Raw genomic sequence first — 27,519 nt, forward strand, 5'->3', positions numbered from 1 at the left:
ACTGACATTAAGAGACTTGTTTAAGTCTAAGTAAGGGGTCATGTAGTCTGTACTTACGTTATTGTCAACGTAGTTAGAAAGGATCGTGGTATGACCGTTTTGACTAGTACTCCAAATGCTGGTTTGACTGAGTCGTAGGGCACTATTTGCTGCTAATTCTTGTAGAAATAGATCTAAGGGAGTGAGATTAAGGATTGGCTCCAAACCTGCGGTTGAAGTGGACCTCATCACCCCCGTAGTGCTAATGCATGCTGTTCTTTGTACTTTGGTAAGGGGCTTCAAGTTCGTGGATTTCTCCAGAGCTTGCCACCAGAAAAAGCTGCCATATGTCAGAATGGGTCCTGACAATGGCGGTATACATCCACAGGATTATTTTAGGATTTGGTCCCCAGTTTCTGCCAAGAATTCTATTACATGAGTAAAGTGCAAACGTGGCTTTCTTATATCTTTCTTGAATGTTTGGACCCCAGTTAAGTTTCTTATCCAAGATCACTCCGAGATATTTCGCTTTATCCGAAATCTTAAGTGGGGTGCCATCAATTTTTGGCACTACAAAAGGAGGAATTTACCTTCTGTTTGTGAAAAGTACCAGTTTTGGTTTAAGGGGGTTTACTTTAAGACCGCATCTCCTGGTCCAGTTACTGACCTTGGATAATGCATTTTCTAATTGTTCGCTTACAGTGGTAAGGTATTTACCTGTCGCTAGAAGAGCTAGATCAGGCTATAACCTTGACACCGCTGTTATTCAGTTTGATGAGATTCTCATTCATCACCAAGATCCAAAGAAGAGGTGATAGAATACCACCTTGAAGGGTTCCTCTATATGCGTACATTGTTATATGTGACCCACCTAATTCACTATTGATTTGCCTGTTTTTCAACATGCACGCACACGATCCATTTTATGACCGTGTTTTCTATTTTATTTATTTATTATGAACATTATTGAATGCTCCTTTTATGTCTAGAAATGCTGTGAGGGTATATTCTTTAACCACAAGTGACTTTTCTATTGTTCTGACTGCACAGTGTAAAGCTGTCTCTACACTTCTACCTTTTGTGTATGCATGCTAAAAGGGTGATATAGCCTCCGGTCTTAAGTAACTGCGGATATGTATATCGATTAACCTTTCAAGTGTTTTGAGTGTAAAAGAAGTTAGACTGATAGGTCTGAAATCTTTGGGTTCTGTGTAAATGGATTTATCAGCTTTTGGTATAAAGACAACTTTGACTTCACGCCATGTTTTAGGGACATATCCCAAATGAAGGCTATTTTGGAATATTGTGATCAGGTATGGAATAATGAATTCACTACTTTTTTGCAGCATTAAGGGAAAGACGCCGTCTAGGCCCGGAGATTTATAAGGAGAGAAGGAGTTGATGGCCCAGATCAACTTTTCTTTCGTAATGATTTCTCTAGGAATTTCACAAAATGAGTGCAAAGAGTTTGTAGAATCATTTTCCAATTCAGAGTTACAACCTGGGAAGTGAGCTTGCACCAGGAGTTTTAAGCTGTCTTGACAAGATTCTGTCCATTGATTATCAGGCCCTTTTAGGGCTCCTATAGGCTCCCTCTGGAGAAGCTCGTTTTGGAGAGGATTTTCCTTAGTCTTGCCGAATGATTTGTACATTCGATAGTGCTGCAAAAGTTTCTCCAAGAGCATCGTTTGTCTCGTTGAGTTTCTGTCTTAAATTTTCTTTGACTGGTTTTATAGGATTCCCAGTCACTTTCAGCTCTAGTGCGTTTAGCAGGATTGAAAAGTTTTCTAGTTTCTTTTCGTATGTTACTGAGCTCAACAATCCACCAGGGTGGTTTGTTGTTTTTCTTTGTCGTGGCAATAAGAGGACAGCTTTTGTCCAGTGCATCGCGTAGAATTCCTGTGAATTCCTCTAGGGCATTTGGGTCTAGATTATTATCAGTCCTCAGGTGACTGATGTTCTTAACTATTTCCCTATTGAATACATGCCAATCGGTACGCCTATTATTCCTAAAGGGCTTATTGTGCCTAGCAGCATCAGGGATATAAAATTCTATTAGCCTATGGTCGGAAAAAGAGATTTCATCTAAGACCTTCCATTTTTCTAATAGGCAAGTATCTGAATTATTCGTCAAGGTGATATCAAGAACCTCTTCACGTGTTTTTGTAACAAAGGTGGGGGTGTTGCCTCTGTTAGCTACCACCAAGTTGTTCTCGATAATATATTCGAAGAGGGACTCGCCCCTAGTATTTATGTCAGTGCTTCCCCATTGCACATGGTGTGAATTAGAATCGCAACCTAAAATAATATCAAATTTGTTCTTACTTGAAAAAAATACCAACGTTTTAGTGGGGAGCAGGTGGTCCCATCACGGTCTTTTTACTCGGACCTTTTGAAGAGGGGGGATTTTGTACAAGCTTAGCGTTTCCCAAGCCCTCCCTGTCCATAAAGGCACGAGCATTGTGCAGCCTCATCCTGTCCGCATCGGACATCTGGTCCAGTTTTTCCAATCAATGGATGGTCCTCCTAAAGGTGGAGACTCTGCTCTGCCTTGACGAGTTCGAAAGGCTGGAGCTCGCGACCGATGATATCTCGCAATCATCGACGTCTATCGCACTGGCTCCGTCCTCCATGGCAAGGTTTGAGAACGGATGGAAAAGTAAATTCTCCTCCTCCTCAGTAAGCTGAAGGTTCTTGGTATTCTCCATTGTGTGTTCTGTTAAAAATTCGTTTCGCTGCTTATAGTTTTTAGTTCTTGAAGAAAATAAAGAGAAAGAAAACAAAAGAAAACAAAAAAGGAAAAAAGAAAAAGAGAAAAGCAAAAAGTTTTAGAAATATAAGCAGGTAAATTATAAAGTAAAAGTTAATATGAAAAAATGTTGTGACTGGCGACTCCTGCTTTCGGTATTGAGACCATGAGGCAAAGCCTAAGCCAGCAGCCGTGACTTCTACCGACCGTTTAGCGTATATCCCCGCTATGGTTGTATTCATTTTGTAAATTCTTCCATACATTCATAGGGCTGGGCCTCTCTTAGTTTGCCCAAACCCTAGCAGGTAGCTGGGAAACTGCTCGAGAGCTAGATACTAGCCCGCTTGAGGTTCGAGCGTAAGCCCCCTCACCAACGTCAAGGTGGAGATCCGACGAGGGGGTAAAAAATAATTACAATACGTTTTAATAAATTATATTAACAAATATTTCTGTCTTCGTGACCTTTTAATCAATATATTAAATCCTAAGTGGGCTTTAGGTCGTTATTGAATATTCTAAAATTACTGTCAACGTTTCAAACGTGTTTACGTTCTTCGTCAGGACTCTATAAATTGGGAAATATTTAAAAAAATCTTATAAATACCAATACTTACAGTATGCTATCTATTTAATTTTAAGAGGTTTCTTAAAATTGTTGGTTTTGGTTATTGGTTTCTTTTTTAAATTTCAAATATTTCAAAATTCTAAATTTAAAGCCTTGAAAAAGACGTTTTAAAACTTCGAAATTTCAAAATATAAAAATTTAATTTAATTATTTGATAAGAATTTCAAAATTTGTTATCAAATCTAATCTACAAGTTGAATAAAAAGTTTAACCCAAAATGCCTCTTTTAACAAATTGACTATAAATATTGCTAAGCCCTTCGCAATCTGATCTTCTATTGACTGTATTTTCTGTATCTAAGATATGTAGCATTTCTAGTAACATTCTCTTATTATAGTGAGTTTCATTCTGTAAAATATCTACGTTATTAAAGTCTGGCCTATGTCCTTCATTTACACAATGCAAAGCTAAAGCTGTTTTTTGCGAATTTCCGTTATTAATATCTGACCTATGACCAGCTATACGATTTTTGAGCTTTTGTATTGAAGTTCCTACATAAACTGAACAACAATTGTTGATACCATCTCCTAAACATTTTATCTTATTTGATTTTTCATTTTTGGCCATTTTTCCTTTTAGGTTTGAAAAAATTAAAGTTCTTAAAATATTTACTGGTTTAAAAGCTATTCTTACATTTTCTTTTTTCCGTATAGGAGTATTTAAAATTCTATCTGAAAGATTTGGAATATATAGGTAGAACACTTTTATATGAAAATTGTGAAACATTATTTACTAAATTAGGCTGAACCAATGGATTAAAGTATTGATTCAATAATGTTCGTATAATACAGTCAAATAAGGAGAAAAAAAGGGTTAAATCTCGGAATGATTGTTAATAGAATTTTTTTTGCTCAATATCTTCCTTTTGCCATTCTATAACATATCTCAAAAGTCTAGAAAAATCTCATGTCCGCTTGTCGTGATTTCAAGGTCAAATCGCGAAATGGAGATTTTCAAAATTAGCAAAAATAGGCTATGGTATTATATACACATATGATACATGATTTCAAGGTATTTTTAATGCTGATTCCAAAAAAATCACAATACGCAAACTGAGATTTATAATCAGGATGAACCCCTCTTCAATACTGCATCCAAATTAGTTAGTTTGGCGAGATCTATTGCGCTGATTTGATTAAATTTGGAAGATTAAGCATCAAGAAGTTATTTTTTAGTGATTTTCATTCAAAATCTGTTAAAAAAAAGTTCTGAGCGCGAGAGAATAAGGGAAAAAAATAGGATGAAGTGACTATTTCGAAAGAAATTATTTAAAAAACAGTGCCTCCTACGAAAAAAAACTTCAAAGGAGGAACAATAGAAGCCTTAACACCCCAGGAAAAATGAAAATTTATGAAAAAAAGCGTCAAAAACAGCTCTATCCCCGAGCAAAATTAAAGAAAAAGCTCGGCTAACGGGAAGAACATCAAATTTTCGGTGAATTTTTTAATTGCTGAACATCCAAGATTAAAATAAAACTTAAAAATAGTTTTTAAAAAGCACAATTTGAAAGAAACAGCGGATGGAGATCGCACGTCTTTACATAATGTGGGAAACAAGTTTTTGAAGTTTTTTTTTAAATTGGCGAAATGTGTTTTTTCTAATGAAAAAGAATTTAATTTGAATTGTTCTCCTGGGTATTGCCACAAATTTCACGATTTTCACAAGGAGGAAAAGTTTTTGACACATTCAACATTCAAGAAAAGGATGAGTAATGGTTTCGGGAGCCATTTAATATTACATTCGATTTAGTTTTCGTTTCAAACCGCTCTTTTTTTCAAATGGCGTTTTTTAAAGACTATTTTTAAGTTTTATTTTAATCTTGGATGTTCAGCATTCAAAAAAAATCACCGAAAATTTGATGTTCTTCCCGTTAGCCGAGCTTTTTCTTTAATTTTGCTCGGGGATAGAGCTGTTTTTGACGCTTTTTTCATAAATTTTCATTTTTCCTGGGGTGTTAAAGCTTCTATTGTTCTTCCTTTGAAGTTTTTTTTCTTAGGAGGCACTGTTTTTTAAATAATTTCTTTCGAAATAGTCACTTCATCCTATTTTTTTGGCAATGGGGCTTATGGAAAGGCCTTTGGAATCCAACGCGTCATTTTTCCCTTATTCTCTCGCGCTCCGAACTTTTTTTTAACAGATTTTGAATGAAAATCACTTAAAAATAACTTCTTGATGCTTAATCTTCCAAATTTAATCAAATCAGCGCAATAGATCTCGCCAAACTAACTAATTTAAGGTGTGCGTCTAATCATGTGAACCGAAAAAAGCTGCCCTTTTTCTTACATCTCAGACAAGAAGGACTAAAAAGTACCGTCAACATTTATTTTTAATAATTGACAAACAAAAATTGTAATTATGTCAAATCTACCCAAAATATTTGTGCCAAACAAATGTGCCCATCTAAGCCGAGAGTAATAATATTAACTAATGTATGTAAACGCAGTATCCTCATCAGTGGTACCACTTTACTTCAGTTGAAGTAGATCTACTTCTTTTTTTCAAAAAAAAATTAAAATCTACTTCCTACCTATTTCTACACCCACTATTTCTTTTTGATTTTCTATTAAGAACTAAATAACCATTCTAATAAACACAATTTTTTTGGTTATTCTTGCACACACACAAAAAGAATCCGTAACAAAAGTGTGAAAACAAAAAGTATTCACGACTTTTAGTATTAGATAGGAAAGTCTGAACAGATAAAAGTATTCAAGGAAAAAAGTATGCGCGACAAAAGTTCGAAAAATGGAAAACTATTATTTTGACTGGGTTTTGATCTGGCAATAGTTACAAAGAGAAATGAGAATTTGAGAAAACAAAAAGAGCGATGGACAATTCTGATTGGTCAAGAAGGAATAAATAGACAAATTTATTGTTAAATAGGGCTGGGGTCTCAGAAAAAAGAGAGTATATAGATATTCATAAGGTAAGGATAGGACATATAGGAGGTCTAAATTTAATTTTCAGTCTCGCAGCTGCGATGAGCGAGGCAACCCTTCAAGCAAGAAAACGGAGTCCAGAAAAGACAGTCCGACCTCCGACCAAGAAAAGCGGGGTTGCACTCACACACTTGCAACTTTTTGTGTATGAACACAAAGTCGAACGAGAATCGTGGTGGAAAGTGAGAAATGGAAAAAAAAGTGAAACAGACATAGCCAACAAGAGCAAAAGCGTCATTTTGTTATGTTTCGTTGAAGTGTATAGTCGCGTCGCGTCGTGTCTCGTGTCGTTGTTATTATAATATTAGTATAATTATAAACAATATCAAATTATAAACAATATGGAAACAAAAAAAGGTATGTTGTATATATCGCTCAAAGTGTTTGGGTTAAAATGTTGTTTCTTCTTGTGTTGTAGATGTAATCTCTAATGATGAAGAAAAATCTAGAAGGTGAAACATGCGATTGGGTATCTAAAAAAACACCAACAACAGCAGCAGCATCAAATGAAATAAAATGAAAAAAAATGTTGTATTTTATATTGTATTTATTGTGAAAATTTCGTTTGCCAAAATAAAATAAAAAATAAAACAGTTTCAGTGAAAAAAAAAAATAAATCTTGTTCTTTTTTTGGTCGCAAATGCGAAATGTCATCCCTTTCTTATTCCTCTTTCTGGTAGGTTTTCGCTGCTCCGGCTCAGGTCCGCCTTCGGCTCCGTTTTCTCGGAATGGAGATTTTCACCACACCAATACATATGCAATCGACTTCGCGGTGATTATAATTTCCATACTAATTTGAGCCGCCTTCGGACCAGTTTCTGATCCGAAGTCGGACTCAGCTCCGCCTCAGGCGGAGCGGATTCGGACCGAGGTCGGACCTGTTTGCTTGAAGGGAAGGTTGAGTGCGCTCGATTATTTTTTTTTTAATTAGGGAGAGTGGAGTATTTGTATGGAAGGTGGACGTCCCGCGGCCAATATATTGTTATTTATTTAGTTAGTTAAGTTAAAATGCAATTTTATATTTATGTATTTTGTATATGTAGGTATGTAGGTACGTTGAATCACAAGGTATGAATGTTCTAAAAAGATAGTGAATGTAGGTCGGATTGGGACAAGAAAAAATTCGTAGAGGAGAGGGAGAGTTCTATTCCCCTTCGTTTAGACGGGAGAGGTAGGAACTTTTCAAAAACAAGGCTTAGCTTGGAAAAAAACATTATTAAAAATCAACGGTTATACTCACAACGACGTGCTATCACTTCCTGTAAAGCCAATAAATTTTTAATTCATTTTTTTATTAAATAAAACTGTTTTCAGGAATGATTTTTGAAAAAAAATAGTTTTCCAAGTTATAACATAAAAAAAGAACAAAGTTCTATGTAAGTTCTAATTTTGTTTTCAAAATAGAAAACCGAATCCAAAAATGTTTTGTCTTATTCGAAAAGGTTAAAAACAAAACTAGTTTTTTTGTAAGAAAATCTTTTATTTTTGGTTTATCTATCTGCATGGTTGATACCAATTAGCGATTTAAGAAAATACTTAATTTGGTATAGGGTGTTTTCATAAAGGTCTGCCTAACTTAGGCCTGCGTTAGTCTAGTTCATAAAGTAAGATCTGCGATCGGACTAACTTAGTCCAACTGCAGTACTGCTGTTCATGAACGTCATTTATGTCGTCAACGTCCGTCGGGCATATTGCGCAGCCAAATTGTATGGCTGCAGATCTCACGAAGAAGTTTATTTTGCTCTTGATTCGATGTTTTTATTGTTAAAAAATGTAAATATGTATTGTAAAAAAAATGGAAAGCAAACATATTACCTAATTAGGGTGGTGCAAAAAATGTTACTTTTTTCATTTTTCGAAGAATTTAGATTTTAATGAAACAGAAAATTTCTAAATCCTGTTTTTTGATACAATGAGTTTAAATTAATTTTTTTCGTATTAGGGTGGCTCTAAAAAAAATTTATCTTCTACAGTTGCTCGTGGAATTCAAAAAAATTCAACGTCGATATTATTTTGACCAAATTATCGATGAAAAATTTTTTTTTCCATTAGGGTGGTTCAATTTTTTTTCATCGATAATTTGGTCAAAATAATATCGACGTTGAATTTTTTTGAATTCCACGAGCAACTGTAGAAGATAAATTTTTTTAGAGCCACCCTAATACGAAAAAAATTAATTTAAACTCATTGTATCAAAAAACAGGATTTAGAAATTTTCTGTTTCATTAAAATCTAAATTCTTCGAAAAATGAAAAAAGTAACATTTTTTGCACCACCCTAATTAGGTAATATGTTTGCTTTCCATTTTTTTTTACAATACATATTTACATTTTTTAACAATAAAAACATCGAATCAAGAGCAAAATAAACTTCTTCGGGAGATCTGCAGCCATACAATTTGGCTGCGCAATATGCCCGACGGACGTTGACGACATAAATGACGTTCATGAACAGCAGTACTGCAGTTGGACTAAGTTAGTCCGATCGCAGATCTTACTTTATGAACTAGACTAACGCAGGCCTAAGTTAGGCAGACCTTTATGAAAACACCCTATACCAAATTAAGTATTTTCTTAAATCGCTAATTGGTATCAACCATGCAGATAGATAAACCAAAAATAAAAGATTTTCTCACAAAAAAACTAGTTTTGTTTTTAACCTTTTCGAATAAGACAAAACATTTTTGGATTCGGTTTTCTATTTTGAAAACAAAATTAGAACTTACATAGAACTTTGTTCTTTTTTTATGTTATAACTTGGAAAACTGTTTTTTTTTCAAAAATCATTCCTGAAAACAGTTTTATTTAATAAAAAAATGAATTAAAAATTTATTGGCTTTACAAGAAGTGATAGCACGTCGTTGTGAGTATAACCGTTGATTTTTAATAATGTTTTTTTCCAAGCTAAGCCTTGTTTTTGAAAAGTTCCTACCTCTCCCGTCTAAACGAAGGGGAATAGAACTCTCCCTCTCCTCTACGAATTTTTTCTTGTCCCAATCCGACCTACATTCACTATCTTTTTAGAACATTCATACCTTGTGATTCAACGTACCTACATACCTACATATACAAAATACATAAATATAAAATTGCATTTTAACTTAACTAACTAAATAAATAACAATATATTGGCCGCGGGACGTCCACCTTCCATACAAATACTCCACTCCCCCTAATTTAAAAAAAAATAATCGAGCGCACTCAACCTTGCCTCGCTCATCGCAGCTGCGAGACTGAAAATTAAATTTAGACCTCCTATGTCCTAGTCCTATCCTTACCTTATGAATCTATATACTCTCTTTTTTCTGAGACCCCAGCCCTATTTAACAATAAATTTGTCTATTTATTCCTTCTTGACCAATCAGAATTGTCCATCGCTCTTTTTGTTTTCTCAAATTCTCATTTCTCTTTGTAACTATTGCCAGATCAAAACCCAGTCAAAATAATAGTTTTCCATTTTTCGAACTTTTGTCGCGCATACTTTTTTCCTTGAATACTTTTATCTGTTCAGACTTTCCTACCTAATACTAAAAGTCGTGAATACTTTTTGTTTTCACACTTTTGACGGGTTCCCACACAAAAAATAATGAAATTTATGTAAACGAAAATTGGTGCGTCTAACCATGTGAACCGCACTGTATATGTCGGTAAGCAGTGTAGTGTGTTTTCGTGGATCGATATTACAGATTACAGTGCATCTCGGGGAGTTCGTGAATTGAAATTTGATTTGGTTGCGGATCGAATAGATTCCCGGAGAGTGAAGCACTTCGGTAATAGGCATGAATTTTTCTCTTTTGTTTTATACGCTGATGAAAATGACACACGATTACGTGCCTACAAAGTGTTACTTTGCCCCTTATATTGAAGCTTAATATATGTAGGTATCTTAAATAATTAATCTGCAAAGTTACAGATTGTTTCATCAAATAGCTTTTCTGTTCTGAGCGATTGAACTTTCGAGATGAAATAGAACACCACATTTTTGCAAATCACTTTTTTATGAGCAAAATCAAATTCTTTTGGGTTTAGAATTTGAACATTTTACTATGCCTTTTTCTGTAAGACCAACCGTTTTCGGAATAGAGCGTAGGCATAATACATGATACGTAATAATAGGTTTGTTTTATTTAAGAGTGAATAATTTGTTATTTGAATACTGAAAAATACATAAATGTAATCTCTTTTATTTTATATATATGCGTTTTTATAAGTTTCACTTGTAATTGACATTCAAACTAACTTACTAAACTTGCTAACTAACTTACTAACTATGTAATTAAATCTTAGCAGTATGTTTTGACCTTCTTCCAATCACGAATCTAGCTGGACATAATTAATAATTAATAACTCGGATAGGTGCACTTTTAACCTTCCGTTTGTTATTTTCCCGTTTTTTTAATTTTTAAAAATTCTTTTCTACTTTTGTTTCACTATCTACTGTTTTTGTTTATTTAGTTACCACATAATATTGGTCAAGCAAAATGAAATTCATTTTTAAAGAGCGGCCCAATGTGTCTTCCACCTTTTTTGTCTTTTTTTCGCTTAACTTGAAGCACAAAACTTTTATATATGTTTTTAATTTTTCTTTACGGTCAAAAATGTTCCAAAGATGATACCTCCTCATTAAAAGATCAAAAAAACTGTCTTTTCGATCTTATTTGGCAGTTTTGAAACATTTTTCGAAAATTTGTTTTTTTTTTTGAAAATCTTTGCTTCATTTTGAGAAGTGAAAAAAGTTGTATGGCGGTCGAGAAAACGCGAGACATGTAACTAGCTAATCTTAATGACAACACTTCACAAAACATTAGTTAATTAATTTCAGACCGGAAAAATTAACTTTACCTCTATTTGAAAAACAAAGATATTATTTTTTGCACTTCCTAGCCTTCTTACAGAATTTATTTTTTTTTTTTTAATAGTTGCAATGGTAATTAATAAATAAAAATTATAATACTTGACGTCCAAATGTAGATTAACAATAAAAAAAAACATTAACAACAATAAAAGTACCACAGCGTTTTTAATCGTCAACCAAACTCAAGCGAAAAATAAAATACTTTGTATTATTTCCATCCAACTGTTGACAAGAATCAACTTTCAAGCTTGGCTTACGCTAATCCGAGATGAAAACAAAAAAACAAAACATGAATTACAGTTACCCATTGTATTGAGAAGCTCAACTCATGATTTAAAATCATGTTGCTAAACTTTTTTTTTTTCTCTTTTGTCCAGTCAGATTGGCGAATTACCACACTGTGCATCACACCGAACTGAAACTTTATATATTTATATGCAACATATAATTTTGTTGGTTTGGTCTCAGGGTAGGGGCATTTGAGGGTCAAAACACCCCAAATCAATCTTAGACTACTTGCAAGAGTTCGATCGAAACTTTGAACAAATTTATGTTCTTTGAATATGAATATGGCCCAGGGGAGGGGCATTGGGGCTCATAGTATACTCCAAATAATTTTCACCTACTTCTAATTTATTACTATAATACGCTTTTATCCCACACTCAAAACTAAAAAAAAATTGAAATTGATTATATTAACATCATAGATTTTGACTACGCTTATAATCGCTCAATTCCGAAAACGGGTGATGTTACAATATTTGTAGATAATTTTATGACGAAGAGATTTTCTAAAAAGACCCCTATTGACCTCCGAGCAACAGGTCGCTGATTTTTGTGATCTTTTGACCTCTATAACTTCTAATGCCGGGGCGATATCAATGTCGATTTTTCACATCTTAATTACAACGCCGCACACTGGGGATTTTGCGGAAAAAAGTCCAAAATTTAAAGTTCCTCGGAGAATATTTCAATAGTATTTCTAAATTCTAGAATAAAATCTGAATCAAAATCAGAAAGAATTACTAAAATCGGACTTGTAGTTTACTTTTTAGAGCTTTGTAAAGGGACAAGTTGTTGAAAGTATAAAAAACGAAGTGAAAATACCCTGAAATTAAAGCTGTGTAACTTTTTTTAGCTTGAGCCGACTCATACATTTTTATTTTTCCGTAAAGGAGCCATCGTTTGTCTATTGTAAATCGAAGAAATTATTAATTTTAAAGATGTTAATTATTTTATATAATTATTTAAAGAAAAGAGAAAAAAATGGCTTGATTTTTTCATATTTTTGTATATATAATTTTAGCTACACTTGCCTACAGTTAGAGACTATTAAAAACTTTTTCCTTATGAAATTACCTTTCGATGGAGACCAAATTTGGGTGCCACCAGGTGCCACTGCGTTTTTTATTGGCAATTGAAAACTTCATTTGGTCGCAAAAATCATTTTCTTAAAAATTATTTTAAATAACAAAAAAAAGTATTAAAAATCAATGGCAACACTTACAGTTATAAATGATACTTTTTTTAAAAGCCAAAATATTAGGCTTAATTTTAGCTTCTAAATAAAGTTCTTTAAAAGAATTGTTTTTGAAATAATCGATTTCAAAGTCAAAATTTTGAAAAAAAAAATTAAAAAAAACACATCCAATAGTATTTTTGACAAGGCTGGGGATTTGAATTCAAATTGAATGATGAAGAAAACTGCCTTAATAAATTCCTTACCAAACACTGAAAACCTTATGTTTCTATGCCTTCTAGTTTTCGAGAAAATTCAAAAGTAAAAAATCTCCTTTTTGTCAGATTTTTGTTTTTAAGGCTGCAAGCTTGAAATTCTTATCCGAAAAGACAAATAGAGAAAATAAAATTAATTCGTAACACATTTTTTTACAAATCTACTACAATAAAATTACATTTGATTTTTTGACCTTAGCTCAGAAAAATTAATTTTCGTTATATGTAACTGAAATGTATGTACATAATATATTGAAAACTATTCAAATTAAAAACGAGTGAAAAGGGATTATTCGTTTTATTATTATAAATTTTATTAATAATGGGAATTTTAAGCATTTCATGCGAAGATCTAAGCAGAAAGCTAATGGAATGTCTCAAGATTTAAATTGAAATTATTTTTATTATTGAAAAATACAGATCATCTGACCCCTTCCTTCATTAAGAAGAATCAGAGTCATTTAATTAAGGAAAAAATGGTTCTCTTAAAAGAATAAACTTTTGAAAAATTTGTATAAAATATGAAAAAAGTGTTTTTTTGTTTTTTATAATTTTTAACTGTAATTTGGGTTTTTTATTTTGCGTGGACGTGGACCTCGACAACAGTACCTGATATGAGTTATTCTTTTCCATTTAATGTATTTATAATCGGTAAGGTGGTTCCAATAATACAAAAAAATAAAAAAAAATGCTATATAAGTACAAGTAAATTGAGAATCGGAATTCTTTATTACTCTCACAATTTTTTTAAAAAGGGCGTGGCAGTAGGCGGAAATGAATAATAATAATTTGTTACGACGTAAACTGTCATCCCTGAAAATTTCATGCAAATCTATTCAGTGGTTCAGTTTTTATTGAATTTTTTCCGCACTCCCATACAAATTTCCCCAGTGTGCGCCGTAACGAAGGTCTATACCAAAATCTAGCCCAGTAGGAATTTTTCCGCAGATTGGGGTAAAAAATGCCTAAAATTACTGGCCTATAAACAAACACACCACTAACACTAAACAAAACTTATACAAATAAACAAAACACAAATAGCATCATAGTTGTGGTTACTTAGTAACCAAAAGTCTTTTTCAGGGATTTTTCAGCCATCGAATACACAATCCTAAAGCGACTGTGGCGCCATTAGTCAAACATAGCGGATGTTTTGCCGGGTGTCACTTCTATATATAATTATTCAATGGTATCATCGTTTAAAGAATTTTTTTACTCGATTATTCTTATCGTGTTTTTTTTTTTGTTGACGTGATAGCATCTTATTAATCGATGAACCAGGGTGGCATCCACGAAAAAGTAACGCCATTTCCTCCCGTTCCACTTGAAATTTTTCGCAGCGCGGCAAAAATTTCAATTAAAAATAAACTATTAAAGATACAAAAATCTTTAATTAGTCCAGTCAAATTAGACTAAAATAAGGGGGTGAGGTTACATTAATTCCCAGCAAGCTGAAAATTTTTAGGATTGTTGGAAACACCATCATAAATTAAATCTAAAAAGTCCTCATCGATCCGAGGCCTGGAAAAAAATTTAATGGGGGTTAAAGGTCACAAAAACTGGTTTTTCACGATTTTCAGCAAAACGGTAAGTCTTATCAAAAAATTTTCAATGCATGAACTGTAGACCAGATCATTATATATAAAAAGTGTCATGACACTTTTTTTCCTAAGACCCACCGTTTCTTAGGTATAACGATTCAAAAAGTTGAAGTTGAGTTGTAATCGTCATAATCAGGCCTATTTTGAAAAAAAAACTCCTAACTGAAAAGTTCCTGAAATTTTATTATTTTTTTAGCTTGAATTTCGTTCTTCAATGGTTAAGAATATGGGAAAGCAAAAAAAAATGGAAATTTTCGCCATTTTTCCGATTGGGGCCCTTCTCCCGAAACCATTTCCCTGGGAATTTTTGTTTAGAATATGTCTGAATATATACAGGGTGTGCAATAGAGAATGGACAACCCTAAAACGGCTGATAGCCACACTTATGATTGTTTTAAAAACAGATAGAAAAAAGTTCTATCGCAACCAGTTCATAAAATATTGGCTTTTTTTCGTTCAGTGTATTTAAAAATTTATCATCTTATGTTTTCTTCCACTACAACCACGAATGAATGAATTTTATTTATTTCATTTTTTTATAATTTTCTATAATAATTGTATGAGTACATAAAGGCTTTAAAAACTGCATAGATATTGCACATTTTCGTAAAAAAAAATTTGAAATCTGTTTTTTGATGTATTTAAAAAATTCTAAAAAAATTAAAAAGCAAGTTATAAATGGTTTCTAAAACTTAAACATGGGGTAGACCTTTGACGAAGTAGTGATTATGGGTAGGGAAAATTTTATTTGACAATTTGAAAAACGTCCTTCGAATTATAATGAAAAAAAGTTAGAGGTCTAATACAGATTTTTTTGTGTAAAATTTCAATCAACTTTTTAGTCACAATTTTGAGATAACGGTAAAATAAAGTCTTACTTTTTAACAGGTTCTTTCGTGATCTAGAACAGATAAAAATAATTTAACTTTATTGATCATGCTGATAATATAACCTTTCATTTGATATATCACACATAACGGTACATTTACTACAAGCTACACAATGTTAAATTAAAAAACATCAGAAATACCTCAAAACACCTGTGGAGATCTGTTGCCCATAACCAGCCACCAGTGTGGGAAGTACCGTATTCTCTGTTCGGCTTTAAAAAATTCGATTTTTTTTGTACGCATCGACAAAATATTATTGAACCGTCATATTAAAGGTGAAATAATAAGCTTTTTAATGATATAAAATTTAATATAGGTTGTCAAAGAAAAAAATTGATTGATATTTTTGCTTTTTTTTTTGATGAAAACTGATTGGGTTTAAAAAATTCTAGTTCTTTTTGTAGATGTCGCACAGACATGGTCGATATAATTATTTTGAGCTGAAAAAATAAGCTTTATGATGATATGAAATTTATTATAGGTTGCTGATAAAAAAATTGTTTTAATGGTGTAGAAGAAAAACTATATGATTTTTTTTGCTTTTTTCATGAAAAATGATTGTTTTTAATAAATTATTTTTATACTTTTTACGCATTGTAAAAATTTAAGTATGGCTTAATTCATTTGATGAAATATTATCCTTTTTAATGGTGTAATTATATTTTAAGCTTTGCATATAAAAAATGTATATATGTTTGTAATAAGAAAAGATATTTTTTTTAACAAAAGCACACAACCTGTTTTCTTATGACGTTATCACGTAAAATTATGGTCCGTTAACCGACTTTTTAGACAACCACTTTTTTTTCTTTGAAGTTTAACAAAAATATGAACTTTAACTATTCGTTATGATCCTAAGTTAAAAAAAAGTGTAAAATAGAGCTAACAAAAATATAATAAAGGTATAATTTCTTTATTTTGATTAACTATACTTTTTAATCAATTGTTACTTTCGTCCTGGACATATAGGACGAAAGTAACAAGGGCATAATCTTAGAAAAATTATCACAGATACGTGAATTATTAAATTTATCAAAACTTAACTGCATCCTTTTCTAGATAAAAAACCAATCTTTTAGAAGGCATATTTTGAAATTTGTTATTCCAACAATTACAGGAGCAGGAACCCCAAAGGTAAAAAATATTACTTTTGTCCCCGGTCTCCCCTACTACTCGAAACCTTAAAGAGAATTTGAGAAAGCCGTAAGAAAAAAATAGATTTTTTAAAAATACATAGGTACATTATGTATTCAGTAAAATAGAAACAATATTGTCGAAAAAAAACTATTTACTTTTATAATTGAGTAATTTTCTTATCATTTTGCCAAATGAACCTATTTTATTGACCTATCGAAAAAAACGTCTTTTTGAGAGAATTGCAATAATTTGTATCAATGCATTGTTTAAGTTTTGAAACTGTTTATTACTTATAAATAAGCCAGTCAAAGGGCATCCTTGAATATGTATACAAAACAATCGAATCTTTGTCGTTTATAGGGTGAACTTATTCTATTGATCGGCAGTGTACCTATGTGTAATGTATACATAAAATATACCTACTTATATTCTGCACTACTTCCTCTTGTTTTTACACGCTCATTACTCTATGCAAACATTTCCTTTCCATGCTAATAATTAGTTTTACTTTTGTACAGTCCCATTTAGATACGTGCGATGGCATCGAGATGATGTACCATTAGTTGATTCTCGACATCCAGAAAATCCAACACCGGAACGAATTCACCTTTGGTCAAATGGAAGCCTACAAGTGTCCAACGTGCAAGCGGAAGACACGGGTGAATACTATTGCGAAATAATGGCTAACACCGGTCATGCCGTACAAATACACGCAATCGAAGTTCAGTATTCCCCTTCTATTGTCTCTGAACCTAGTGGATTTCTTGAACTACCTGTTGGTTCTATATTTGAAATAACGTGCGAGGCAAGGGGGGTACCCTTGCCTGCTCTTACATGGCGACACAATGGCATCTCTATCGAAAATTATCACGTTGGCAATCGTCAGAATCACGTAGTTGAAATTTTGTCTCGTGAAATGTCCGGCTCAATAGAATGTCTTGCTACAAATGGTGTAGGTGAGCCTGCCGTTGCCGGTGTTCATTTAAATGTTCTTTGTGAGTTTTTTTTTTTTTTCTTCATTACATCAGTAGAATAAAAGATAACATTTCTACCTTCTCTCTTTTTTTACTTCTTTATCTTCAATTGTAATACAGTTAGTCCGGAAGTCCAAGCTATTCATCCAGTGGTTCACACGAAAATCAACATGCGTGCTCATCTTGAGTGCATGGTGGATGCGGCACCATCTGCCACGGTCCATTGGTTTCATCATGGGGTGCCAGTATCAACAGATTCAAGAATAGCACGTCATGATAGCGAACTGGAGTCTAATCGCTCGCTTACACACTACTACACCGAATCCAAGCACATCTTAATCATCAAGAAGGTCAAAGACTCTGATCTGGGGGTATACGAGTGCCGCGCAGAAAACAAGATCGGTTTCAAGGGGGTGGCGATCGATTTGACAGGACGACCGATGCCATGTGTTTTCAAGATTAATCCCGCAGTGCAGAGCCCAACTTCTCATAACATGATCTGGCAAACGGAAAGCCAGTCGCCCATCAACGAATTCAAGTTGAAGTTTCGACAGATTACATCGGGTAAGTATAAGAACATTGTGAATGCATGTTTGCATTTTTCATTGTTTTGTGGTATTAGGAGAATGAAGAACGGGTATTTAATTGTTTATCTTCATATAATAAATTAATAAGAATTATGTTTTCTTTGTCTCATAGGAAATGTGACACCACAGAATAGAGCTATAAGCAATGAATGGACAGAGCTCACTATTCCTTCGGAGTTTTCTGAGGGTGAGTAACATTTTACTTATTGTTATTAATTAATAAAGAAAGAAAATACAAAACGACACCTTTATGCTTGCTTGTCTCTTGTACTTGTTGGTTATCACCAAATTTGTTACCAAGAAATTTGGCAGCAAAGAAAAGGAGGATTTCTAATGTGAATGTACAGGGTGTCCCGTAATGAGATAAGAACATTTTAGGGGATAATTCTTGGGTATATTCTAAGAAATAAATTGTTCTACAGTAACTCTTTATCAGAGATCCAAATGAGTATGTTCGAACCTGTTCGAACAATTTCAATTTTTTAAAATGATCGTTCGTGCTCGATCGTTTTCTCTCTATACTCGTAAATCATCTTACTCATAAACAAAAATACACACAAACAAAACAAAACAAATTGTTTGAACTCATGAGTATACTCGATCCTCAATACCCACGAACAAAATTACTCGTAAACAGATTGACTGTTCATAAACACTAGGCTTTACTCAAAATGATCGGAAGTGATCGAAGTGTTCGAACGTGATCGAAAAATCATGAACAGTTTGAACAATAAAACAACCAATTTCTACGTCCTATAGGTACCTGTTGCATATTTTTTTTTATTTAGGTTTTGAGAGTTGGTTGTTTGCGGTACAACTGCAATTAAAGCAGGTTATTTTAATTTTACAATTGTGGTTTTAGAAAGGGATTTTCAATGACTGATTAAATAAAAAAGTAATTAGTCGTTAGGTAAGAATACAAATGGGGTAGTGGGGAATGCCTAGTTAATTTGTACAGGTAGGTGCGCAGTAGAAACATATCCCTAAAAAATATGCAATAATGTGATTTGGGATGATTGTTTTTAAAACAAATTACTATTTTTTCGGGTAGGTATATTGGGGAAATTAAAAATCAGCATGAAATGGATAAAGGGAAAGTTATGAATGAAATATTTTAGTTCAAAAGCTGATTTCTTGCGAGAACAATATTTAAATAGTAATCTTCTGAGTTCATTTAAAAAATTAATAGTTTTATAAAAAACAATGGAAGAACGAAGTATTAGCTTAAATCTTAATAATAATATATTTTCTATTTGCGACAAAAGAAACTGTCGAAGTAAGGCATGGGGGACTTTTGGCGAAATAAAAAATCAAAATGGTGATACTGTACCAAACTTTGTGGCATGCAGATCGTGCAAAAAAGTGATGAATGATGGCGCTTACTATTCATTACATAATTAATGAAAGTTTATTTCAACGAGTATTGGCTGTCGATGAAATTGAAGCACCATTGTCAGGAGAAAATATTTTTGACAAAATAAAAACTATTTTCTTGGAATATGGAATCACAGACAACATAAACTATGTTCGTTTTGTTACTGACAGAGGATGTCATCAAAGCTTTGGAAAATAATCTTCGTTTCAATTGCTTCGGTCATCTGTTACACAATGTTTTGGAGAAAGCGAGTGCTGAAACACCTCAGATGCAACATTTTTTTGAAGAATGCAAGAAATTAGTAAAATATATGAAAAAGTCTGGTGCGTGCAATTTACTTAATAAAACATTAAAAAGTGAGTGTAAAACAAGGTGTATATCAAAATTTGAAATGTGCAAATCAATTCAAGAAAACATGCAGGACATTGTTCACGCACTCCAAGAAAAACAACAGATCCATAGGATTCGGGATATTAACACAAATTTGTTGAACGAGATACTTGTGTTCTTACGACCCTTTAAAGACGCTTTCTTAGAGTTACAATCTTCAAAAACTTGTACGGCTCATCTAGTGTTTCCTCATTATAATAATTTATTAAAAATTTGTTCAGTGAATATTTTGGAAAATTCAGAAAACTTAAGTGATTTAAAACATAAAGTAAAACATTATTTAGTTAATTTGTTTTATCCCGAAATTAAAATGTCATTCAAAAGTGCGACATTTTTATATCCCCCGTGCAATAAAATGTAATTATTGTCCCCAACTGAAAAGACTGAAATATATGATTACATAAAGTCAATAGTTCCTGCTACTGCTGCGGCATCTGAAGATATTTTGGACGAACAACCAACAACTAGTTCCAGAGCCAGTTATATTTCCTTGGATTTTATGAATGAAAATACAACAACGAGTGGGAACTCTATTGATAGTGAAATAGAAAGATACATTCAGTTTAATTCGAAAGGCCCTGTGGATATTCTTCAACGGTGGTGTGAAAATAAAGGCCAATTCAAAAACCTTTATAAAGCACATAAAATCTTGAAATGTATTCCCGCAACATCAGCAGCATCAGAACGAGCATTTTTACAGGCTGGAAATATAATTACAGAAAAACGATCGAGGTTGACCCCAGAAACTGTTAATAATTTGATCGATTGCGAATTCAAACTTAAAGATAAATCTAATTTAAATATTTTTTTTTTTTCATAAATACAAGTGTCATAATTTTTAACTTAATTTAATTTATTAAATTTTTTGTATCTAGCATTAAAATTTATTTAATTTTTCTTTTTTTTCTGTATTTAATTTAATTTTATTCTAAAATGTTTTTCTTCATTTCATTATCTTGTCAAATTAATTAATTTAAATAAAACAAATGTAACTTGCTTTTGTGTACCAAACTGATTCCCTTTTATTTATGCTACAAGAAAAACCACCCTCGAACACTATGAACATTTCCTTTCCAGTTCGAGTAATTTCGATCACATTGATCATAAACATTTTGTTCACGATCATTTTACTCGATTTTACTCGAACAGAAAAATGATCGTTTGAACTCGTTTGAAATGTAGGATAACTTACGAGTCATCATCTCATCATACTCCTAACTTTGTATATAAATTTATATACAATGCAGTTGATTAAGACATAAAAAAAGACGACGATAAAGCAGATGTTTTTTGGTCACAAGAAGACGAACCAGGAAAATGCTATACGAGAAAGGGCTCAGTTATAGCTATCAGTAAAATCGATCAGTAAAAATTTTGTTTTGCTATTTTGAATACTTTCATCATATATTTCGTAGAAAATTTTGATGAAATAAATTGAAAACATATTTCCACTAATTTTTTCAAAAAGAATCAATGCATTTTGTGTTAAATTTTATACACAAATTCAATTTATAAATTTTACTGATGAAATTTCATTTTACTGAACAGCTGACTGCCAAATGCCAAAAAAAATTCCATTTCGTTTTACTGATGACGTTCCATTTTTTTACTGTTCCGGTGCCATCATTAAAAAATTTACTGATGAAATCAACAGTAAAAAAATAGCTTGAAGCGCGAATGTCAAATAAACATTTAATTTAATGACGTAAATTTACTGATTGCTATAAACGCTCACCAGTAAAAGATTTCAGATTCCTGGTGTTTCAATTTTTACTGATGGATTTTACTGATAGCTATAACTGAGGCCAAAACTACCTGGTTTAAATTACGTCAATCAAAATTCTTTAATACTATAGGGGAAGTCGGGGCTAGAACGCTCCTTTAGCGTTTGATTGCCTTAAAAACCAATAAAAAACAACTTTAAATTAAAATAGTCTAGGGTCAATGTGGGTAAATGTAAACAATTTCATGTCTTTTTTTTCTTTCGACTTTAGATTTTTATATGTTTTGACGGAACAACTTGAATGGTATCTACAAATGCAAATATGAAATGATGGCAATTCTTCTTTATAAATATAAACAAATATTTCCCAAATTGTTAACATTACTGTCAAATATGGCATTTTTACAAATACCCCACCATGTTTGTGTTTTTTTACAAATTCGGGGTAAATGTAAACGGTGGTTTAAAATTTAGAATTTCCTCTTTATCATATGGATAACAACTTGAAAAACGTTCAAGAAGGTATTTGACAAAAACTTTTTCAAATTACGATAAAAGTTTTTGTTTTCTTCATTTGATTCTTTATATAGGCGCCCAATATGCATCCTGAGCAGCTCTGAACGTCATATTTTTTGTTTTTTTACGTCAAAGACCGATTTGCAACATCATTCAATGAAAATGATGGTGTTGGCTACTTTAAAATGTGACTCCGCGGCACTTTAGAAATAGTAATTGACTAAAAATACGTTATTTTTATCAAAACCAATAATTTCAGCAAAAATATATGTCTATATTTACCTCCAGAATACGTTGTTTACATTTACCCATTATGAAAAATATTCTGGGGTAAATGTAAACACATGCAAATCGACATAAATGTCCTGTATTTTAAAATTTGCTTGTATCACATAGAATCTACATCAAAATTCAAAACTAAAAAGTATTTGCAAATTATACTGACTTAATTGAATCTCAAAAATATTTAATATTTCTGAAAGACTAACAACTTGTTTGGCACTTTAAAAAATTATCTTTCACGGAAAATACGCTCGTCGAATGAATACTCACTTGACAGCATTGAGTTTGACGTATAAGTTAAAAGATGCATGCGTCCGCGATTTGTACTTATGTATACGTCACAGAGACTTAACTGAAGCTTGTTATGAGCCATGTTCTCATTTACCCCTGTTTACATTTACCCACATTGACCCTATATTCATTAAGTTAATAGTTTATAGTAGGAACTCTCATTATTAAAAAAAATAAAAATATTGAACAAAACATAGTAAAATTTCAAAAAACATTTAACAAAAACGGTCTTGTCTCCACATGGGGGTTTTGGTAGTACCATTTGGTACACATTTTGCACCTATTTCAACAACATCTTGGATTTGATCTAGAAAGCAGTTGCAGGTAGAATGTACAAATACAGTCTGCAAAGTCCGCTTCCTCAAAATCATCACTTACAGCATTATTTGGCGCCTGTCGCTTAGCTTTTTGGAAGATTTAACGGTGACCTTCTTTTTTCACTTATTTTAAGCTACCGGAGCTCACGGTTGCCACTTCAAAATAATAATTGTGACCAAGATTGTGAATAAAAATGACCAAACACAACTAAAAATGACCAAAATAATTTGTTTCTGAAAACCTTTGACAAAATTACATATGTAAATAATATACGCAAGGCACACTAGGACAGTAACCATAAATATGAGACCGTGCTTAAGATCTTATAGATTTGTTTGTGATTACGCCCTAATGATCCTCAGTTTTCGGACTCAAATGTCGCCGGAACATTGTCTAAATAGCATAAACTGTAGAAAAACACCAGAATTTTTCAGTCCCTTTTCAGTTGTTGCCAAAAATGAAACTAGGTCATGAAAACTGTCAGAACAAAAAAGATAAGAAAAGTACAGTTTTATGTTTTACAGGGTTGACAATACTTGTTATAATTTCTCATTCACATTTGATTAGCATTTTTGTTCAAATTTTTAATTTTTCCTTCATATTAAGAAGATTATAAGGGTATTCCCATTTTTTTTATTTCTTTCATATTTTTGTCTAAATAAAACAATTCAGCTGCTTGACACTTTTCACTCATTTGCTCTATTTAAAAAGTAGGAGCAGGAAAACTTGAACTAAACTGTGCTAGAAAACTTCATGAAACACAAAATGACAGCTTGAAGAACACGTACGGCAAGGATTTTCTTCATGAAACACAAAAACCTGTACGGATCTTTTCTGTTCTTTTCTGTGTGAATCAGATTCATTAAACAAACCTACTGGGAAAACTATCTATTTTAAAACTTAAACTTCCGACATGGAGATCATTCATTTTACTTAAATTGGTTTTGATTGTTTTAAATAAGAAGTTTCTCAGCTTTGTTTCCTATAAAAACATCTTCAATATATTCAAACAAAATTCTCTGTTCTTGTGGACGAAGAAGTAAAGTTTTTGATACATTTATTTTTATATGGCACATGGTATACATACCTTTAATTTTTTGGGGACATGCATATTGAAAGTGGATAGTTATAAAGCCATGTAGTGACTTTCACAAGATTCCACCCGGAAAAATTAAATTTCATTTTTGCCTTGTTCTGAGTTCTGGGCGAAAGGTTATTCACGTTTGGAAAATTCCACGAATTTTGACCTTTTTTTCCAGTATGGGCAAAATAGTCAACAGCTCGTTTCTCAATTAAATTTTGCAGCACACTAGTCGAACAAAAATATTTCGGTGGAAAAATTTTCACTGGAAACTAAGGATATGGTGGGCTGTTCGTTTCTTCAGAAAAAATGACCAAATGGAATAAAAAATGACCAAGTGACCAAGCGAATATAAAATGGCCAATTTTGGTCATAAATGACCATTGTGGCAACCGTGCCGGAGCTTCCGATTTCGCCCATGGGCGGTCCTGTCCCGGTCATATTATATCTGTTCTAGAATATGGATTATTTTTTTTTAATTTATCTTTCGCAGAAAATACTTTTGAATATTCACTTTCTATTAAAAAAAAAGGAAAAGTTTAAAGTTTAAATTTTTTAATTGTTAAAAACATCACTGACCTTTCACATAAACGATAACAATTTGATAAAAAATTTACCGTAACTCTTCGATTTTTCAGAAAGGTGGCCGGCTACTGGAAATGGCCAGAATTAGGCAACTCTACCCTATATTAAAAGATTTAACTTTTCTTTCAAAGACCATTGTACAAAATTATCTTTTTTTAAGGTCCAATCCACACAACCGCTTACAACTTACGTGGACTTCAACCAGCTAGTTTGTATGAGGTTGCCGTTTTAGCTAGGAACCGGTTCGGATGGAGTGACAATAGCAAGATTGTGAGATTTGCTACTGGCGGTGAAGGTATGTACTAAAGGTATAATCAAATTTAATTTAAATTATAATTTGCCTTTGTTTTATTTACACAGTTGAACTTCCGAATTATTCAACGGAATCAGACGTGCAATACGATGAAGAAGTCGAAGAAAATTTTCTCAACGAAATTACACAAAGCTCACACACCTCAAGTGTGAGTGTCACCAAAATTCATCAAGTTGTTACGTACTCCAACGCGATTGGAACTTGTATAGACAAGGCGAGTGTATGGGTAGTTGGAATAATATTTTTTGTAAGAAGTGTATTGCATTTACGTCGAAATTAAATAAAGAAAATAATATAAGAATAAATCTTCTGTATTTTGTTTACAAATTACATTTTAAAAATTTTGACTGTGGTAGTTCTTTTAAATGGAACGACAAACGTTGACGACGCACGTTTCCATAAAAGAAATGAAATAATTACGCACGGTGTGTAACTATTGATAGTAAAATTTAGATGATGCCAAATAGAGAGCTAATTTTTAACTTTATAAAAATGTAAGACCTCCGAACTAAACACACGTTCAGCTTGAAATTATGATCTCATGCATATAATTATAGTTATGTCTTAAGGGCCCAACCCATAGAATCCGTTGCCTCCATTCCGTCGAAGTTTTCAACTGACAGCTCGATAAAATACACACGTTCTTATGGGAAGCGACCCATAAGCGACGGATCGGAAGGAGACGGACGGATTCGACGGAAGAAGTAGCCCAATTTTCTACTTTTTCATCCGTCGTATCCTTTGACATTGGTTGTCAACAATAGACAAGTTCGATTTTCTGTTTCTGAGTGCACGCCGCACACTGGGGAAATTTGTATGGGAGTGCGGAAAAAATTCAATAAAAACTGAACCACTGAATAGATTTGCATGAAATTTTCAGGGATGACAGTTTACGTCGTAACAAATTATTATTATTCATTTCCGCCTACTGCCACGCCCTTTTTAAAAAAATTGTGAGAGTAATAAAGAATTCCGATTCTCAATTTACTTGTACTTATATAGCATTTTTTTTTATTTTTTTGTATTATTGGAACCACCTTACCGATTATAAATACATTAAATGGAAAAGAATAACTCATATCAGGTACTGTTGTCGAGGTCCACGTCCACGCAAAATAAAAAACCCAAATTACAGTTAAAAATTATAAAAAACAAAAAAACACTTTTTTCATATTTTATACAAATTTTTCAAAAGTTTATTCTTTTAAGAGAGCCATTTTTTCCTTAATTAAATGACTCTGATTCTTCTTAATGAAGGAAGGGGTCAGATGATCTGTATTTTTCAATAATAAAAATAATTTCAATTTAAATCTTGAGACATTCCATTAGCTTTCTGCTTAGATCTTCGCATGAAATGCTTAAAATTCCCATTATTAATAAAATTTATAATAATAAAACGAATAATCCCTTTTCACTCGTTTTTAATTTGAATAGTTTTCAATATATTATGTACATACATTTCAGTTACATATAACGAAAATTAATTTTTCTGAGCTAAGGTCAAAAAATCAAATGTAATTTTATTGTAGTAGATTTGTAAAAAAATGTGTTACGAATTAATTTTATTTTCTCTATTTGTCTTTTCGGATAAGAATTTCAAGCTTGCAGCCTTAAAAACAAAAATCTGACAAAAAGGAGATTTTTTACTTTTGAATTTTCTCGAAAACTAGAAGGCATAGAAACATAAGGTTTTCAGTGTTTGGTAAGGAATTTATTAAGGCAGTTTTCTTCATCATTCAATTTGAATTCAAATCCCCAGCCTTGTCAAAAATACTATTGGATGTGTTTTTTTTTAATTTTTTTTTTCAAAATTTTGACTTTGAAATCGATTATTTCAAAAACAATTCTTTTAAAGAACTTTATTTAGAAGCTAAAATTAAGCCTAATATTTTGGCTTTTAAAAAAAGTATCATTTATAACTGTAAGTGTTGCCATTGATTTTTAATACTTTTTTTTGTTATTTAAAATAATTTTTAAGAAAATGATTTTTGCGACCAAATGAAGTTTTCAATTGCCAATAAAAAACGCAGTGGCACCTGGTGGCACCCAAATTTGGTCTCCATCGAAAGGTAATTTCATAAGGAAAAAGTTTTTAATAGTCTCTAACTGTAGGCAAGTGTAGCTAAAATTATATATACAAAAATATGAAAAAATCAAGCCATTTTTTTCTCTTTTCTTTAAATAATTATATAAAATAATTAACATCTTTAAAATTAATAATTTCTTCGATTTACAATAGACAAACGATGGCTCCTTTACGGAAAAATAAAAATGTATGAGTCGGCTCAAGCTAAAAAAAATTACACAGCTTTAATTTCAGGGTATTTTCACTTCGTTTTTTATACTTTCAACAACTTGTCCCTTTACAAAGCTCTAAAAAGTAAACTACAAGTCCGATTTTAGTAATTCTTTCTGATTTTGATTCAGATTTTATTCTAGAATTTAGAAATACTATTGAAATATTCTCCGAGGAACTTTAAATTTTGGACTTTTTTCCGCAAAATCCCCAGTGTGCGCCGGGGAATTTCAGAACTAAGAACTGTGTTCTTTTCTTCTCCGATTTTATGAATTGTGAA

General features: G+C 32.2%; 1 protein-coding gene across 1 annotated transcript in view; it reads left to right on the forward strand.

Annotated features, from left to right (window-relative positions):
• The window catches only part of LOC129907420 (hemicentin-2), a 75,722-nt gene extending 50,474 nt beyond the window's left edge, over positions 1-25,248 (forward strand). The window contains exons 2-6 of the mRNA XM_055983625.1: positions 17,027-17,503; positions 17,603-18,046; positions 18,182-18,256; positions 24,791-24,925; positions 24,991-25,248. Of these exons, the coding sequence (XP_055839600.1) occupies positions 17,027-17,503; positions 17,603-18,046; positions 18,182-18,256; positions 24,791-24,925; positions 24,991-25,223 (1,364 nt within the window). The 3' untranslated portion in view covers positions 25,224-25,248. The remainder of the gene's footprint in view (positions 1-17,026; positions 17,504-17,602; positions 18,047-18,181; positions 18,257-24,790; positions 24,926-24,990) is intronic.
• Positions 25,249-27,519: the final 2,271 nt, after the last annotated feature.

Source organism: Episyrphus balteatus, chromosome 1, assembly GCF_945859705.1.
Source record: "Episyrphus balteatus chromosome 1, idEpiBalt1.1, whole genome shotgun sequence".
NCBI classification, from domain to species: domain Eukaryota; kingdom Metazoa; phylum Arthropoda; class Insecta; order Diptera; family Syrphidae; genus Episyrphus; species Episyrphus balteatus.